At 46.8% G+C, this 19,705-nt stretch overlaps 1 protein-coding gene across 1 annotated transcript in view; it reads right to left on the reverse strand.

Moving 5' to 3' along the window:
• The window catches only part of LOC132825752 (NADPH oxidase activator 1-like), an 81,518-nt gene that overhangs the window by 16,739 nt on the left and 45,074 nt on the right, over nt 1-19,705 (reverse strand). Inside the window, exons 8-9 of the mRNA XM_060841202.1 lie at nt 12,322-12,460; nt 9,500-9,556 (exon numbers count right to left, since the gene is read on the reverse strand). Coding sequence (XP_060697185.1) covers nt 9,500-9,556; nt 12,322-12,460 — 196 coding nt within the window. The remainder of the gene's footprint in view (nt 1-9,499; nt 9,557-12,321; nt 12,461-19,705) is intronic.

The raw sequence follows: 19,705 nt of genomic DNA on the forward strand, positions 1-19,705 counted from the left end.
CAGTGTAAACAAATCTCTCTTTTCCAGCTTTAGATACATGCATTGATGGAGCGTCAATAATCTTCCAGGGTAGAGAATTACAAAGTTTAAAACTGAGTGAAGAAAGATGTCCACATCTCAGTCTGAAATTGTTGGTCACCTGAGATTGTGCACCCATGTTCAACATTCCCTAGACCAGAGGAAACAACCTCTTAATCAAGCCCATGCAAATCTTCTACTCCACTTTCCCACCCCCCCCACCCCACTCCTCACTCAGTCCTGTCCCCACTTCCAGCTCACTCCCCAGTCCTGTTCCCTCTTTCAGCTCACTCCCCAGTCCTGTTCCCTCTCTCAGCTCACTCCCCCATCCTGTTCCTACACCCCCTCTCAGCATACTTTTCAGTAATGTTCTCCACATGGGACCCACCCCTAGTGCTCTTCCCCACCTTGGCACTTTCCACAGTTCTGTTCCCCATTTCCTACCTTCTCCATTCTCACCCTCCGCTCATTCTAAACCCTTTCACAGAATCCGTCACCCTATTCTGCATCTTGATGTTCGGTCTAGTCCTGATTCCAGTCGCAGCATCCTTCCCACAGTCATGTGACCCTCTTAGTACAGCACTTGAAAGTCTGCTCTCATCTTGTTGCCTATCTCAGCACTCTTTACAATTCTGTCCCCGGCTCCTGCACACTCCACATTCTGTTCCTCACTACATGCCCTCTCCCCATGTCCACCCATTCCTGATACCCTCTCGGAAATCTGCCCCAGTCATGAATCCCTTTCTTGGTACTGACCCCACTCCAGTCCCCCCACTTGACATTTTCCTCAGTCTTGCTCCATCGCCTGGTCTCCCTCTTCCCAAACCTGTTCCCCCTCACAGAACCCTCTCCTAGTCCTGTTCTATATCATAGGACTCTTTCCAATCCTGTTTCCCTCTGTCTGCACACTCCCAGTCATGTGCCCCACTGAAACACTGCAAAGAATTGTGGATGTTGGAGATTTGAAATGAAAACTGAAATTGCTGGAGAAACTCAGCAACTCTGACAATATCTGTAGGGTAAAGTTCAAAACCACACATCACTGGTTTGTGGACCAAAAAGTTTATTTGGAAGCAGCCAGTTTCGAGGCGCTGCTCCTTCATTAGGTGGTTGTAGAGTAGGACAATAAGACACAGAATTTGTAGCAAAAGATTACAGTGTCATGCAACTGATGCGATATATTGAACAAACCCAGATTGCTGTTAAGTCTTTCATCTTCTCGAATGGGTTGCAGATTTTCGTTCATTAAAATGTAAATCCCAGAATTTCTTTAAAGTCACATTCTTGAGATAACTTAAGGTTTTATAAAGAAAAGGTGACATCTCAGCTCAGACACTGCATTAAAGGTGTGAGGTTAGAGTCTGTGTCCCAACCTCGAGTCAGACTGGTTCTATTTCCAAAGTGGAATTTATAAAATATCACAGAATTACTGCCTGCTGTACGTTTTTTGAGCGAAAGAGAATAGAACATAGAACAGTACAGCACAGCATAGGCCCTTTGGCCCTCGATGTTGCACCGACCTATGAAACCAATCTGAAGCCCATCTAACCTACACTATTCCATTCTCATCCATATGTTTATCCAATGACCATTTAAATGTCCTTAAACTTGGTGAGTCTACTACTGTTGAAGGCAGGCTGTTCCATGCCCCTACTACTCTGAGTAAAGAAACTACCTCTGACATCTGTCCTATATCTATCATCCCTCAATTTAAAGCCATGTCCCCTCGTGCTAGCCATTTCCATCTTAGAAAAAAGACTCACTGTCCACCCTATCTAACCCTCCGATTATCTTATATGTCTCAACTTTCAACCTTCTCCTCTCTAACAGAAACAGCCTCAAGCCCCTCAGCCTTTCCTCATAAAACCTTCCCTCCATACCAGGCAACATCCTAGTAAACCTCCTCTGAACCCTTTCCAACATTTCCACATCCTTTCTACAATGTGGTGACCAGAACTGTACGCAATACTCCGCGCGGCTGCATCAGAGTTTTGTACACCTGCAACATAATCTCATGGCTCTGAAACTCACTCCCTCGACCAATAAAAGCTAACACACTGCATGCCTTCTTAACAGTACTATCAACTTGGGTGGCAACTTTCAGGGATCTATGCACCTGGACACCAAGATCACTCTGTTCATCTACACTACCAAGAATCTTACCATTAGCCCGGTACTCTGCATTCCTGTTACTCCTTCACACTTTTCCACATTAAACTCCATTTGCCACTTCTCAGCCCAGCTCTGCAGCTTATCCATGTCCCTTTGTAACCCGCAACATCCTTCGGCACTATCCACAACTCTGCCGACCAAAGTGCATCTGCAAATTTATTAACCCATCCTTCAATGCCCTCATCCAGGTCATTTATAGAAATAACAAACAGCAGTGGCCCCAAAACAGACCCTTGCAGTACCCCACTAGTAACTGAACTCCAGGATGAACATTTCACATCAATCACCAACCTCTGTCTTCTTTCAGCTAGCCAATTTCTGATCCAAACCATTAAATCATCCTCAATCCCATGCCTCTGTATTTTGTGCAATAGCTTATCAAACGCCTTACTGAAATCCATATACATCACATCGACCGCTTTACCCTCATCCACCTGTTTGGTCACCATCTCAAAGAACTAAATAAGGTTTGTGATGCACAATCTACCCTTCACAAAACCATGTTGACTATCCCTAATCAACTCATTCCTTTCTAGATGTTTATAAATCCTATCTCATCTCTTGTAACCCTTTCCAACACTTTACCCATAACCGAAATAAGGCTCACTTCTATAATTACCAGGGTTATCTCCACTTCTCCCCTTGAAGGGAACAACATTTGCTATCCAATTTTCTGGCATGTATCTGCCAATATAATTCTGTAAATACAAAGGCACCCCATGGACTTATGTATGGATATGTGTACATGAAAGAGAGAGTGAGCAAAAGTGTCCGCATGTGAGTGTGACTGCGAGTGTTTTTGTTTGTGTGTGATGGAATATAAGCCTGTGAGAGGGTACATGCATGGGTGAGTGTGTGGGGAATGTATGCATGTGTATGAGAGAGAGCCTGCATGAGTAGGTAAGAGTTGTATGTGGTATCGTGTGTATGGTGTGTGTGTGTGTGTGAGAGAGAGAGAGAGAACTGTGACATGAACCCAAGGTTGAGGCCATCCTCATGGGTATCAAACTTTGCTATCAGCCTCTGCTTGGACACTCTACGTTGTTGCATATCCCGAAGTCTGCCTTAGAGTATAGTCACCCAGAGATCCGAATGTCCCTGACTGCTGAAGTGTTTCCTGACTGGGAGAAAACATTCTTGTCTCGCGATTGTTGTGCAGTGTCCATTCATCCGTGTGTAAATACACACACACACACACACACACACACACACACGCAGACACTCACTCATTTTCTCTCTCCCTTTCTCATGCACACAAACACACATTAGTCTATAAGGTGACGTTGCATTTGCAGAATTCTATTTGCAGACACATTCTATTTTGTTCAAGAAACGAACAATGTACAGGCAGTCAATCCAGGTAACATTTTATAAATACCACTTTGGAAATAGAACCAGTCAGACTCAAAACTGGGATACAGACAGACTCTGATCTCAAACCTTTAATGCATTATCTGAGCTAAGATGTCACTTTCTTTTATAAAACCTTGTTATCTCGAGAATGCGATTTAAACGTAGTTCTGGGCTTTACATTTAGTGAACCGAAACCGGCAACCCATTCTAAAAGATGGAAGACTTAACAACGATCTAGGTTTATTCAATGTATAATTTCAGTTGCATGACGCTGTAATCTTTTCCTATAATTTCTGTGTCTTATGGTCCTGCTCCACAGCTACCTGATAAAGGACCGTTCCACCCAGTCTACACATTCTACCCCCTCGTACCACACTCCCCAATCTTGTTCTCTTGTGCACATTCTCCAAACTCCTGTTCCCCTTCACAGCACTCCCCTCAGTCCTGTTCCCCTTCACAGCACTCCCCTCAGTCCTGTTCCCCATTACAGCATTCCCCTCATCCTCTTCCCCTTCACAGCACTCCCCTCAGTCCTCTTCCCCTTCACAGCACTCCCCTCAGTCCTCTTCCCCTTCACAGCACTCCCTCAGACCAGTTCACCATCACAGCTCCCCCCCTCAGTCTTGTTCCTCTTCACAGCACTCCCCCTCAGTCCTGGTGCCCATCATAGGACTCCCCACAGGCTTGACCCCCTTCAAAGCACTCCCTTCAGTCCTGTTCCTGTTTACAGCACACCCCTCATTCCTGTTCCTCATCACAGCGCTCCCCTCAGCCCTGTTCCTCATCACAGCACTCCCCTCAGTCCTGTTCCCCTTCACAGCACTCTCCTCAGTCCTGTTCCCCTTCACAGCACTCTCCTCAGTCCTGTTCCCCTTCACAGCACTCCCCTCAGTCCTGTTGCCCATCACAGCACTCCCCTCAGTCTGATCCCCTTCAAAGCACTCCCTTCAGTCCTGTTCCTGTTCACAGCACACCCCTCATTCCTGTTCCTCATCACAGCACTCCCCTCATTCCAGTTCCTCATCACAGCACTCCCCTCAGCCCTGTTCCTCATCACAGCCCTCCCCTCAGTCCTGTTGCCCATCACAGCACTCCCCTCATCCTCTTCCCCTTCACAGCACTCCCTTCAGACGAGTTCACCATCACAGCACTCCTCTCAGTCTTGTTCCTCTTCACAGCACTCCCTTCAGTCCTGTTCCTGCTCACAGCACACCTCTCATTGCTGTTCTTCATCACAGCACTCCCCTCAGTCCTGTTCCCCTTCACAGCACTCCCCTCAGTCCTTTTCCACATCACAGCACTCCCCCAAGTCCTGTTCCTCATTACAGCACTACCCTCAGTCCTGTTCCCCTTCACAGCACTACCCTCAGTCCTGTTACCCATCACAGCACTACCCTCAGTCCTGTTACCCATCACAGCGCTCCCCTCAGTCCTGTTACCCATCACTGCACTCCCCTCAGTCCTGTTCCCCATCACAGCACTCCCCTCAGTCCTGTTCCCCATCACAGCACTCCCCTCAGTCCTGTTGCCCATCACAGCACTCCCCTCAGTCCTGTTGCCCATCACAGCACTCCCCTCAGTCCTGTTCCACATCACAGCACTCCCCTCAGTCCTGTTCCACATCACAGCACTCCCCTCAGTCCTGTTCCACATCACAACACTCCCCTCAGTCCTGTTCCCGTTCACAACACTCCCCTCAGTCCTGTTCCCGTTCACAACACTCCCCTCAGTCCTGTTCCCGTTCACAACACTCCCCTCAGTCCTGTTCCCCATCACTGCACTCCCCTCAGTCCTGTTCCCCTTCACTGCACTCCCCTCAGTCCTGTTCCCCTTCACAGCACTCCCCTCAGTCCTGTTCCCCTTCACAACACTCCCCTCAGTCCTGTTCCCCATCACTGCACTCCCCTCAGTCCTGTTCCCCTTCACAACACTCCCCTCAGTCCTGTTCCCCTTCACAACACTCCCCTCAGTCCTGTTCCCCTTCACAACACTCCCCTCAGTCCTGTTCCCCTTCACAACACTCCCCTCAGTCCTGTTCCCCTTCACAACACTCCCCTCAGTCCTGTTCCCCTTCACAACACTCCCCTCAGTCCTGTTCCCCTTCACAACACTCCCCTCAGTCCTGTTCCCCTTCACAGCACTCCCCTCAGTCTTGTTCCCCATTACAGCACTCCCCTCAGTCCTGTTCCCCTTCACAACACTCCCCTCAGTCCTGTTCCCCTTCACAGCACTCCCCTCACTCCTGTTCACCCCTTTGGCACACTCCTGTTCTTGTGCCCCATCTCAGGACTCTCTCCAGTCCTGCCTCTCTGTGTACACTCTTCTCAGTCCTGTTCCTCTTTGTGTACTCTCACTTGTCCAGTTCCCCTCTCAGCTTCTCCCCAGAGCAGCGACACCTTCCAGCCCCCTCTTCAGTCCTGGCACTCTGCCCTGTCCTGTGCCCTTTCTTGGCAATCTCCCATTCCTGGATCCCCCTTTTTGCCTCATGTACCCCATTTTGTCACTCCCCCAGTCCTGTTCCCCTTCTTAGTACTCCCTGCAATCATGATCCCCTTTCCCACTTCCTGTCTTACTCCTAGACCTGCCCCATCTTGCTCACTCTTCAGTCCTGTTAGCCCCTCCCGTCCAGTCCCCAAGGACAGCTCCCTCTCTGGGCATTCTCCCAGTACTGTTCCCTCCTCACACTCACTGACCAGCCTTTTTCCTTCTTCCTACTCTCCCCCACTGCCACCTGCTCACAACTCCTAATCCATTCCCCTTTCTCATTATTCTCTCTCAACCTCTCCCCATCCCACAACCTCCCCAGTGCTGTTCCCTGTTACACCTGTTTCCCATTTCTGATCACCTACATGGCAATTTACTCAGCACTGTTTCTCCGACCTGCTCACAGCCCCACACCAGATCTTCCTCTAGACTCCCCCCCTCCGAGTCCTGTTTGCCCCACTTGGCATTTATCCTATCCACTGCTCCTTCTCAGTTCACTGTCATTCCCAATCGCCATTTCAGCAATTGCCCCAATTCTGCTCACCCTCTCTTTCGTAAACCAATCCTGTTTTGAATCCTGGCACTGTCCGAAGACCTGTTCCACTTCTCCAGAACCTCCTGCTCCCTCTCCCCGGTCCCGCTCCCTCTCCCGGCCCTGCTCCCTCTCTCCCCCCTCTCCCCGATCCTGCTCCCTCTCTCGTCCCTCTCCCCTGTCCTGCTCCCTCTCCCGGCCCTCTCCCCGATCCTGCTCCCTCTCTCATCCCTCTCCCCTGTCCTGCTCCCTCTCTCCCGGCCCTCTCCCCTGTCCCGCTCCCTCTCTCCCCCCTCTCCCCTGTCCTGCTCCCTCTCTCCCCCCTCTCCCCGGTCCCGCTCCCTCTCTCCCCCCCTCTCCCCGGTCCCGCTCCCTCTCTCCCCCCTCTCCCCGGTCCCGCTCCCTCTCTCCCCCCTCTCCCCGGTCCCGCTCCCTCTCTCCCCCCCCTCTCCCCGGTCCCGCTCCCTCTCTCCCCCTCTCCCCGGTCCCGCTCCCTCTCTCCCCCCTCTCCCCGGTCCTGCTCCCTCTCTCCCCCCTCTCCCCGGTCCCGCTCCCTCTCTCGTCCCTCTCCCCGGTCGTGCTCCCTCTCTCGTCCCTCTCCCCGGTCGTGCTCCTTCTCTCGGCCCTCTCCCCGGTCGTGCTCCTTCTCTCGGCCCTCTCCCCGGTCCTGTTCCCCCTCTCAGCCCTCTCCCCAGTCCTGCCTCTTCTCTCAGCCTCTCCCTAGTCATGCTCCCCCTCTCGGCCCTCTCCCCCGTCGTGCTGATCTCTCGGCCCTCTCCCCGGTCCTGGTCCCCCTCTCGACCCTCTTCCCGGTCCTGCCTCTTCTCTCAGCCTCTCCCGGGTCGTGCTCCCCCTCTCGGCCCTCTCCCCGGTCGTGCTCCCCTTCTCGGTCCTCTCCCCAGGTCTGCTCCCCCCCTCTCGGCCCTCTCCCGGGGTCTGCTCCCCCTCTCGGCCCTCTCCCGGGGTCTGCTCCCCCTCTCGGCCCTCTCCCTGGGTCTGCTCCCCCTCTCGGCCCTCTCCCCAGTCCTGCCTCTTCTCTCAGCCTCTCCCTGGTTGTGCTCCCTCTCTCGGCCCTCTCCCCAGTTGTGCTCCCTCTCTCGGCCCTCTCCCCAGTTGTGCTCCCTCTCTCGGCCCTCTCCCCAGTCCTATTCCCTCTCTCAGCCCTCTCCCTGCTCCTGCTCCCTCTCTCGGCTCTCTTGACCCTCTCGCGGCCCTGCCTCCTCTCTCGGCCTTCTCCCTGGTCCTAATTCCCTTCTCATGACTCCGACCAATCCTGTTCCCCCTTCCCACAACCCCGCCCATCATGTTCTCCACTACCTGCCTTCCCCTCTCTCCTACTCTGCCCAGACTTGTTCTTCCTTCCTGCTCACTCCCCCCTCTTGTTCCACCTCTCAGCACACTGCCCAATGTTGTTATCCTTACCAGATCTCTCCCCAATTCTGTCTGCACTCTTCCTCACCCTCCAGGCCTGTTCCCTCTCTCTGAACGCCAAGTTCTGTTTCCATCTCTCAGCCATTACCCCCCATCCTTTTCTCCTTCTCAGTTCTCTTCCCATGCCCACTTCCCCATCTCGGCAATCGCCCCAATCCTGTTCTCCATCTCTTTCCAACCCCTAGGCATGTTCCCCTGCTTGGCCCTTTCAGCACGCTCCCCTCTCCCTTCCCCTTTCTGGGACTCTTCACAGCCTTCTCTCAGTTTTCAGCATTTGTCCCTGTTCTGTTCCCTTTCTCAGTAGAGTACTTGTCCAGTTTCCTCTCTGAACATCCCCAGTTTTGTTCATCCTCACAAAACCCTGCTCAGTTCGGTTCTCCACCTCCCCGCTCTCCCTGTTAACCCTCATGGGTCACTTCCCAGTACTGTTCACTTACACAGAATCTCACCCCTCATCCTATTCTCCATCTCACACACTATCCAATTCTGTTCCCTCTCTTGGCAATCTCCTCTGTCCTGTTCCCCATCTCGGTGCTCTGCACTGTCCTGTCTTCATCCCAGACTTACTTGGCACTCACCCCAGTCCAATTCCTGTTCCTGCTCTCCACACTTTCCCCAGTTCTGTTCTCACTTCTAGTCCTGTTTCACATTCCCACTCACTTCATTGTGATTCACATCACAGCAATAGGTTCTTCGGTCTTTCATGGCCATGATGGGAAAAACCAACCACCGAACTCTTCAAATCACATTTTCCAGTTTTATGCCCATAACCTTGGCATCACAAGTGCACATCCAAATACTCTTTATACATTAAGAGGGTTTTGGACTCTCAGCCCTTCCCCCAGTGCAGCTCCCTTTCTTGACACTCTTCCCAGTCCTGTTCAATCTCTTGGCCCTCTCCATAGTCCTGATTCATATTTGCACACACTCTCCGGACTGTTCCCCTTCCTGTCCCCTCCCTATACCTGTTCCACTTTCCAGCTCATTCCCCATCCGGTTTATTGTTGGAAAAGCTCATCAGGTCACTAATATCCTTGAGAGAAGGAAATTGCCATCTTTACCCTGTCTAGTCTACATATGACTCCAGACCCAAAGTAATGAGGTAACTGCCTCTGGGATGGGTAATAAATGTGAACTAGCGAGGGATGTTCTCATCCTATAAATGAATAAAAACTGAGCAGATTACAAATCATGATCATAATGTATGAGAGGGACCCCGTACCAGGAAATGTCTAGTACCAAACTTGCAATACATTATTGAAATTGTGCAACTGAGCTTGCGAGTGCTGGTCTACTTTCCCAATCCTCATGAATAAGCATGAATGTTATCTTGTTAGTTTTCTGGCCCTGTTGAATAACCTTGGTGTAGAATCTAGAATTTGGTTTGACCAATAGAAACCTCAGCAGCACAGGACCCTATTGAATCACCAACAAAATATTTGTATCCATTTCTTTGGAGAGATGACGTTCGTACAACCACAGTCAGTATGAGAAGTAAATCCTTCTTACCTTGTTTCCTCTGTTTCTAGCCCAAACCTCCAAGTATGCTGTTGGAATTAACCCTTTCTGAAAACAAATAAAGAAATTAGCATTCAATCAGAGAAAACTGAGCAATAAGATTATGGATAGAGCAAATGGTCATTGCTGGTGTTTCTGTGTGAATGGTGGAGGGTCTGGTATCCAAGTCATACCTAGTGCTCACTCTCTAATTGATGCAGTTGCGGTGTGTGAGATTTAGCGAGCAACCATCATGGCACCCAGTCAAATTCACTGACCTGCCAAATCCATAAGCAAGAAGAGATATGTTGCTCGATCAGAGTAGTCATTACTGATTCCAATTCCCCTGACATCAATAGGCAGGAGACCCCAACAGACCTCAGGAGAGACAAAGGGAAAACATAGACCCATCAGAACAGACACAGATGTTGGAAAATTCCTTTCCATGGACCACATTGGTATGCTCCCTTTCATTCCTTGTTAACTTCGTTGTTGAGAATAATGAACAGCTGGCAACATGAGCTGGGTAATAACTTGAGATTGTTAGATGAAGATGCTAATTAATCGAGGTTCTCAAATCTGAACTTCTTTAATACCTCAATGCCACCAGAATTTAATGTAAAAATTCAAACCAAGTTTAATGAAGAGGTGTTTAATGCTTTCTGTTGAATTCTCCTCACAGTGTAGCTCAGGCCTTTATTAGTGAGGATAGAGCATCAATGCTTCTATTAACTTTCTATCACATACATACACAAACATCAGATTAGAATCCAGCACAAGATTCTTTGAATCTTCACCCCAATACAAGACGTTCTGACCCCATCAAACCCCCTGAAACCTGATCCCAACCTTGAGCCACATGATATCTTATCATCATGACCCCAAAGCCTAGTCAGCTACCTGACCCCTGACTCCAGCTGAACTCTGACTCCAATAGCCGACCTGATCCTAGCAGTGACTTACTGACCCCGAACAGTCATGATCCCTAACCTCAGCACAATCCTGGCTTCCGATACCAACCTCTGACCTCAGCTTAACCTCTGACTTCTCATCCTCAACCAGGCCCATGACCCCAGTATAGACCCAAGCACTATGACCAGAAAGATTCCAGGGATGTCAGAACTGACATATGAAGCAAGATTGGATTGACTGGGCTTGTACTCATAGAGATGTACAGCACGGAAAAAGACCCTTCAGTCCACCTCGTCCATGCTGACCAGATATCCCAACCTAACCTAGTCCCATTCGCCAGCACTTGGCCCATAGTCCTCTAAACCTTTCCTGTTCATATACCCATCCAGACGCCTTTGAAATGTTGTAATTGTTCCAGCCTTCACCAATTCCTCTGACAGCTCGTTCCACCCATGCACCACTGCGTGTGTGAAAAAGTTATCCCTTAGGTCTTTTTAAAATTTTTCCCCTCTCACTCTAAGCCTATGTCCTCTCATTCTGGAATCCCCCACCTCAGGGAAAATACCTTGTCTATTTACCCGATCCATGCTGCTCATGCTTTTATAAACGTCCAAAAGGTCACCCTTCAGCCTCCAACACTCTAGGAAAAACAGTCCCGGCCTATTCAGCCTCTCCCCAATCCTGGCAACATCCTTGTTAATCATTTCTGAACCCCTTCAAGTTTCACAACATCCTTCTGTTAGAAGGGAGATCAGAAATGCACGCAATATTCTAAAAGTGGCCTAACTAATACCCTGTACACTGGAATTTAGAAGCAGGAGAGTGCTGTGGGGGGAGGGGGCTTCTCACAGAAGCCTATAAAATCCTCTGGGATTGGACAGGCTAGATGCAGGAAAAAGGTTCCCAAGTTGGATAAGTCCAGAACTAAGGATCACAGCCTAAGAGTAAGGGGTAAGCCATTCAGGACTGAGATCAGAAAGAATTTCTTCACTCAGAGAGTTGTGAATCTGTGAAATTCTTTACTACAAAAAGCTGCTGGGGCCAGTTCATTAGATATATTCACAAAGGAGCTAGATGTGGCCTTCGCAGCTAGGATCAAAGGGTATGGAAAGAAAGTGGGAGTGGGATACTGAAATTGCATGATCAACCATTATCATGATGAATGTGGCAACCAAGTGACCTATTCCTGCACCTAGTTTCTATGAGCCCCATGACCTTAAGTTCCAGCGCAGTTCAACATGTCCCTTAAGCCCTGTAACAGCCCCCATTCCCAATGCAGCACAGCACCAAACTCAATCACAACTTTGTACCCTGACCCTGACCCAGCTATGCTCTGAATCCTGGTCCAAGCACAACCTCATTCCCCAACCCCACATAGTGGGCGGCACGGTGGCACAGTGGTTAGCACTGCTGTCTCACAGCGCCTGAGACCCGGGTTCAATTCCCGACTCAGGCGACTGACTGTGTGGAGTTTGCATGTTCTCCCCGTGTCTGCGTGGGTTTCCTCCCACAGTCCAAAGATGTGCGAGTCAGGTGAATTGGCCATGCTAAATTGCCCGTAGTGTTAGGTAAGGGGTAAATGTAGGGGAATGGGTGGGTTGCGCTTCGGCGGGTCGGTGTGGACTTGTTGGGCCGAAGGGCCTGTTTCCACACTGTAAGTAATCTAATCTAATCTAAACATCCTGACCCTAACCCTCCAAACCATTTTCTCAATACTTAAGACTAAATAGGAGTGTTTCGGAATCAGTAAATCTGTATGATCCAGCTCATTAATGCACATGATGAAAACTCCACCAGTGTCCATGAAGAACCACAGGATTAGGAGACAATTGCAATGCGTGAAGGAGGTGGTGTTGATGAAATGGGCAGAGTCAATATGAATGTACTAGTGCAGCGAAAGAGATTCAAGCAGTAGTTCCCACCTCATTGTCTACAATAACAGTCGACCATCCATCTTCTCCGTTCTCCAAGACAAAGGCAACATTCCCAGCTTTTGCCTCAACCTCACTTGCTGTTTTTGGAGCAAAGTCGAACAGCACCTGGTGATACCCTCTTGTTCCTCTGAGAACAGACAACAGAATACATTATCTACGGACTACTGATACCAATAGTTGACATTCTCAACACTTGCAGAAGGTTCAATCTCACTCCATGCAGACTGGAACACAAGAGTTAGAAGCAAGAGTCAGACATTGCACTCCTAGAATCAATACTTACCTCAATTCCACCGATGCAGACTATCGCAACACACCTTAATTCCCTAGTTTCTGAAAATCTATCACAAAGGATATAGGAGCAGGATGAGGCCATTTGGCTAATCGAGCCTTCTCGGCTATTCAACGAGAGTGTGCCTGATCTTCTTTCTCAAGTCTATTTCCCTGCATGATCTTCATATTCCTGGTATCTTTAGTATCTATAAATCTATCAATCTCTGACAGGTAGAACATAAAAACATCACCCTCTGAGTGATGAAATTCCACCTCCTTTCAGTCCTAAATATCCTATCTCTTATTCTGAGACAGCATCTGGTTGTTCTACACCCACCAGCCAGTGGAAACATTCCTCATGCATCTATCCTTACTTTCCCTTTAAGAACTCTGTCAGTTTCAATGATACCAGTCATCATTCTTTAAAACTCTTGAGGTTTCAAATCCACTCTCCTCAATGTTCCTTCATTGGTTAGCATCCTTATTCCAGGAACCAGTCACTACCTCTACAGCAAGTACCTTGCATGTACATTAATCCCTTAAGGTATCAAAGCAAGCAAATAAAATAGTTAAAAATGCACATGATATACATGGAGGTTATGCTGGCACTGTATAAAATGTTGGTTAGGTCACAGCGACAATATTGTGTGCAATTCTGGAATCCACTTTTTAGAAGGGATGTGATAGCACTGGAGAGGGTGCAGAGGAGAGTTACCAGGATGTTTCCTGGGCTGGAGAGTTTTAGTTATGAAGAGAGAGAGATTGGAGAAGGGCTATTTTTCTCAGAGCAGAGGTTGAGAGGGGACACGATTGAGAGGGAACACAATTGAGATGTCTGTAGTTATGAGGGGCTTGGATCGGGTACATAGGAAGAAACCTTTCCCTTCTTGGAGGGAGCAATGAGCAGGCAGCATTAAGGTAAAGGGCAGCACAGTAGCACAGTGGATAGCACTACTGCCTCACAGCGCCACAGACCCGGGTTCAATTCCTGCCTCAGGCGACTATCTGTGTGGAGTTTGCACATTCTCCTTGTGTTTGCATGGGTTTCTTCCGGATGCTCCGGTTTCCTCCCACAGTCCAAAAATGTGCAGGTTAGGTGAATTGGCCATGCTAAATTGCCCTTATAGTGTTAGGTCAAGGGGTAAATGTGGGGGAATGGGTGTGTGGGCGATGGGTCGGCGTGGACCTGTTGGCCGAAAGGCCTGTTTCCATACTGTAAGTAATCTAATCTAAAAAAAATCTAGTAAACGGTGAAGAGGAAAGACATTTTCATCCAAAGGGTGGTGGGAACCTGGAACTCATTGCCTGTATGAACAGTAGAGGCAGAAACCCTAATAACATATCAGAAGATTTAGGTGATCATTTGCGATGCCAAGGTAATCAACACTATTTGGGCCAATTGACTAACGCAGACAAGATGGGCTGAAAGGCCTTTTCCTGCGGTGTGGATCTCAATGACTCTATGCCCGGGCGGTTGATCATGAAGAAGTAGGACTTAGGTTACAGGAGAATATAATTGGATAGGAATAGGAAGGGTTGGAGGGATAAGGGCCGGGTGCTGGCAGGCGGGACTAGATTGGGTTGGGATAACTGGTCGGCATGGACGGGTTGGACTGAAGGGTCTATTTCCATGCTGTACATCTCTATGAGTCTAAGTCTGAGGTGATGCAATTTGGAAGATGTAACAAGACAGGAGAGTACTCAATGAATGGCAGGACACTGAGAAGCTCAGAGAGGCAGAGGCAACTTGGGATGCTTGTCCACAGAATCCTGAAAGCGGCAGGACAGATTAACAAGGTATTTCAGAAGTCACACAATACACCTGACTTTATTAGTCATAGATCAGAAGTTGAGATGACACTGGGTTATGGACCAACAGGTTTGTTTGAAATCACAAGCTTTAGAAGCGTTGCCCCTTCATCAGGTGAAGTGAGAAAGAAGCACACACAGGCACAGAGTTTATAGGGAGAGAGATCAGTGGAGCGTTGAAAAGTGAGGTTTGTTTAGGTGGTTCAGCACAGATTAATACCAGTCTCTTTACCATTTCTTTACATAGAGATGCTACATTCCAAGACACTTCACAGAAGCATCATTGAACAGAATTGGAGTCTGAATTGTATATTAAATTAGTGCAGAAGAAAGAGCACTTAAAAGGAGTATGGAGATTGGGCTGTCCAGAGATGGCAAGCCAGGGTAGAAGGCTCTGAAAGCACAGTTACCAGAGGTGAAACTGTTAAAAGTATCATTTTAAAAATCACTCACAGGATGTGGTCGTCGCTGGCTAGACCAGCATTTGCTGTCCATCCTTAATTGTCTCTTCAACTGAAGTAGGCATTTAAGAAGGCAGTTAACCACATTGCTATGGATGTGGAGTCATATGTAAGCGAGACCAGGTGAGAATGGCAGATTTCCTTTCCTAAAAGACTGAGTGAAGTTGATGGGTCTTCCCGAACAATTGACAATGGTTTCATGGTTATCATTTGAACCCAGGTTCTCAGAACATTATCTGGATCTCTGGATTAACAGTCTAGCAAAAGTTCCACTAGACCATCTCGTCATGTTTAAGCAGGCAGAATTGGAAGTGAGAATAGACATATCAGAGGCTAGACGGATGAAAGAGGTAAGGAGGGGTGAGCTGATACAGTGATTTCAAAATATGGATGAGAATTCTGAAATTAAGACTTTGTTTGACCTGTAGCAATGTAGGTCAGCAAGCACAGGGGCAAGTGAGATTTGGTCCCTGTCAAGATAGGATTGCAGAATTTTGGATCATCTCACATTTACAGAGATTTAATGTAGGATATCAGTTAGGGGTGCATCAGAATAGTGAAATCCAAAGGGAATGAAAGCATTGCTGAGAGTTTCAGAAGCAAACATGCTCAGGCAGAAGTGAAATCAAGCAATGTTCTAGAGGAGAGCTGGTAGCACAGTGGTAACATAATCCAGAGGCCCTAGCTAATGCTCAGGGCCACTGGTTTTACTATAACATCTGCTAGAAACTGAAATTAAATCAACTATTGTTGATTGCTGTAAGACGTCATCTGGTTCACTCATATTCACACATTAGAGAAGGAAGTTTGCTATGTGTAACTCAGAACCACAGCTGTGTGGGGGACTCATTAGCACCTTCTGAAAGGACCTAGAAGGCCACTTGGTTCAAGAGCTATGACAATGGCCACATTTGTGATAATACTATGGCTTTAAGAGGTCATGAGGTAAACAGCTCGTGAGATTTTTTAAAAAAAAAGTTGGAACACTAGAAGCAACCTGAATGGGTGTGGTCAAGCTCCCACAGAACCAGGATTTTTAGTTTCTTAGTTTTTCAGTAGTAGTTGTTGCTAGCTCTGTTGCTGCAGAATATCTCTTCTTGCTACCCACTCTCTCAGTTCTCATGATGTTTTTCCTAATAGGCTGTTGGGGTTATATGTGAGACAATCTGTTTTCTAAATTTGCCTTTTGCCAAGTATGTGTTGATGGGACATTGCTATGTCAGAACAGTTATTCAGTAATAGTTACTGAATAAATTAGTCTGTTACATTTTCCAACAGAATTACAGTTGTCAAATATTTTCTTAATTCTATCTTTTGTTGTATTTTAACTACAGCGAACAAATAAATTGTGTTTTGCTTCACGTTGAGTAGTTTGACCAATAGAATTGCATCTGGAATGCAACACCTTATAATTACTTTTAAAATAAGAAAACGTTAGGGTCAAGGCTACTTTCTTAATAGATTTTGAAGGTGCCTGGTCTGTCAGGGGGAGGGGTGGGGGGGTGTAAGTTGGATGGCTGATTTACAATATCGAGAGAGGCTAGCCTTTATCAAAGATATGCTCTGCGCCGTTTTTTTCTTACAGAAAGGTGTTGCAAATATGCCTACTTCAGAAGCAGTGGGTAAACAGCTTTGAGCTCCCAGAGTATTTTTTAAAAATTAGACAAAAGAAGTGTGAGAGGGTAGAGTCAGGCTCACACAGAGCCAGGGTGGTAGTTTTGCTTTCAACTGAAGTTAAAGTTACTGTTTTTTTGGCTGTTGAAGCTGCTAGATACATCTCTCGCTCTCTCTCTCTCTCTCTCTGCTGTAGGAAAAGCACGAGTTCTCTCTTGGCTGTTAGGTTGTTTATTTCAGTGTTCCTTTCTCTTAGTCTGGTGATCGCATGTAAGGGCATCCATTTCACTCAATTTGCCTTTGCCATGTGTGTTACATTGGAACAGTTGAATTAAATAGTTAAATGAAACATTATTTTGTTAAGTATTTCAATGGAGTTGAATTATGCCAATACTTCTTTATTGGTTGTATTTTAACTAGTGTAAGAATAAAGTCAGTTTTGCTTAAAGCCAAGTAGTTTTACCAATTGATTTACATCTGGAACACAGCATCTTCGTCCTCTAGGATTTGAGAAACTGCAATGGATGTTGTTGGAAAACAGGCTAAACTTTATTCCTTTACCTTATTTAAATAAGATAAAAGTTAGGGTCTATGCTATCTCCTTGATATATTTTGAGTGCGCTTGGTTTGATCCAGAACACCAATAGTGTGGGTTCAATTCCTGTATCAGCTGAGGTTACGATGAAGAACTCTCCTTCTCAAAGTCTCCCTTCACTTGATGCATGGGGGCCCTCAGGTTAAACCAGTCTCTAATGAGACAACAGCCCTATTGTTTGGGGCAGAAGTTATAGACAAGGTGTGAGGAAAAACCTTTTCACCCAGAGGGTGAAGAATCTGGAACTCACTGCCTGTTAAGGGTGGTAGAAGTAGAAATATCATAATATTAGTACTGAAGTGTGCATTTGCAATATCAAGGCATACAAGGCTATGGAGACAGTAAGGACTTCAGATGCTGAAGCATCACAGTGGAGAGTGTGGTGCTGGAAAAACACAGCAGGTCAGGCAGCATCCGAGAAGCAGAAGAATCAACATTTCTGGCATAAGCCCTTCATTGCAAATGAGGCTTGTGAGCCAAGGGAGTACAGAGATAAATGGGAGGGGGCTGGAGCTGGGGGGGAAGGCAGCTGAGAGTGCGATAGGTAAATGAAGGTGGGGAGTAATGGTGACAGGTCAGAAAGGAGGGTGGAGCGGATAGGTGGGAAGGAAGATGGACAGGTAGGACAGGTCATGAGAGTGATGCAGAGTTGGAACACTGGATCTGGGAGAGGGGAGGGGAAATGAGGAAATTGTTGAAAGGTTATGGGGCAAGTACCAGAAAATGGGATTAGAATAGTTAAGTGTGAGCCAATGTGACAGACCAAAGGGCCTTTTCTGTGCTGTAAGTTCTGTGAAGTCTATTTTTTTTAAAAAACTGTCAGAAAGTCATTGACAACAGTGATTAAATGCATAACTTTCAAGAAAATACACGGTTCTGTCACATGCCCAGCAAGATTTCTGTGAAGTTAATTCATGGAAAAATTACACTACTGAGTTTATGTCAGACAGAGAAACCAGACCGGGAATTATTACTTTAGTTTTTGACATCAGTTTAGGAGGATTATGTTTTAAATTCAGATAATAGTCTCCCCAGCAGATGAGTTTTACTGTGTAAAGTCTCCAGATGGTGAGAGCTTGTATGGAGGTTTTCAAGTTGTCAGAACCGAAAGAGTTCTATGCCACCATGCTGGAAAATAAGTCATAAAATTGCCTCAACAGCCCAAAGGAGATCTGCAAAAGTCAATTAAATTATAAATTAAACAGTTGAGTTCAAAGTAATATTTCTGTCAGAATTGAGATACTGGAGTGAATATTGTTGGAAAACAGGTTCAAACTTTGTTCCACTGCCATTTCAGTAACTCCAGCAGGATGCCATTACCAAACACAGTTATAGGATCAAGACAGGCCTTTAGATCCATCAAATCTGTGCTGAACTATCTACACAAACCCCACTTTCCAGCACTTGGTCCATAGCTTCAAACATCTTTTCTTCCACCTCGCTGTCAGCATTCTGCAAGGGACCATCACCGCCTTGACACACTAATCCATTTCTCATCACACCAAATATTTCTTCACTGCCCCATTTCACCTTGAAATCACAGATGATGTAACACTTACCATTCATTTTCTCCCTCATCACTGTGCAAGGCTCCAAACACACCTTCCAAGCAAAGCAGTACTTTACATGTACTTCTTTCAACCTGGTCTACTGCATTTGTAGCTCACAATGCAGTCTTAAGGGGTGAGACCAAACAATACTTTGTGGAACACCTCTTCTCTGTCCGTAGGAATAAAGTACCATTTCAATAAAGTAACTTATTGTCCTGCCAACATTTTTATCCAGGCCTTTTCCAACAAATTTGAGGATCCATGATTTGTTTTACATTTTAGCACTTTACAGCCTTCAGATCTCAACACTGAATTCCATAACATTTAGAAACTGATCACATTACGTTTTATGTTATTGGAGAAAGAATAAAACATTGTGGATGCTGGCAATCTAGATCAAAAAAAGAAATTGCGAGAGAAACTCAACAAGTCTGGCAGCATCTGTGAGTAGAAAGCAGTAACATTTCAAATCCAGTGACTCTTCATCAGAACGAATAGCAGCTAGTAAAAAATGGTATTTCTGCTTAAGACTGGGAGGTGGGAGAGATGTGAGCAGACAGGTGGAGACAGAGCCTAGAGAAAGAGAGATATAAAGAAAGCATTATTGACAAGGGAATATTAATTGTAAGCCAGGACAGAAGAGAAGATGAATAACTGATAATGAGAGCTAAGACTATGAGACTATGAGACATTGGGGGATTGCTTGTGTTAAGAGCAATCCTTGTCATGACAGGACCAGGTATGGGGGTGAGGACATAATCAGGTCTTAAGTTCTTGAACTCGATGTTGAGTCTGAGACGTTGCAGGGTCCCTAGTTAGAAAATTAGATGCTGTCCTTCCAAATTGTACTGAGGCAGGCCTGAGACAGACAGTTGGCATCACAGGAAGCTCGGGATCATTTTTATGGACAGTCTGCGTTTCATCTTTCAAATGTAGTGGAGATCACATTGTGAGCAGTGAATACAGTAGACTAGATTCAATGAAGTGCAGTGAATCACTGCCTCACCTCCCAAATACATCTGGACATTGGATAATGATATTGATTCAGTCCATCTGCTAATTCGGCCCAA

The sequence above is a fragment of the Hemiscyllium ocellatum genome, chromosome 21, assembly GCF_020745735.1.
Source record: "Hemiscyllium ocellatum isolate sHemOce1 chromosome 21, sHemOce1.pat.X.cur, whole genome shotgun sequence".
Classification (NCBI taxonomy): Eukaryota; Metazoa; Chordata; class Chondrichthyes; order Orectolobiformes; family Hemiscylliidae; genus Hemiscyllium; species Hemiscyllium ocellatum.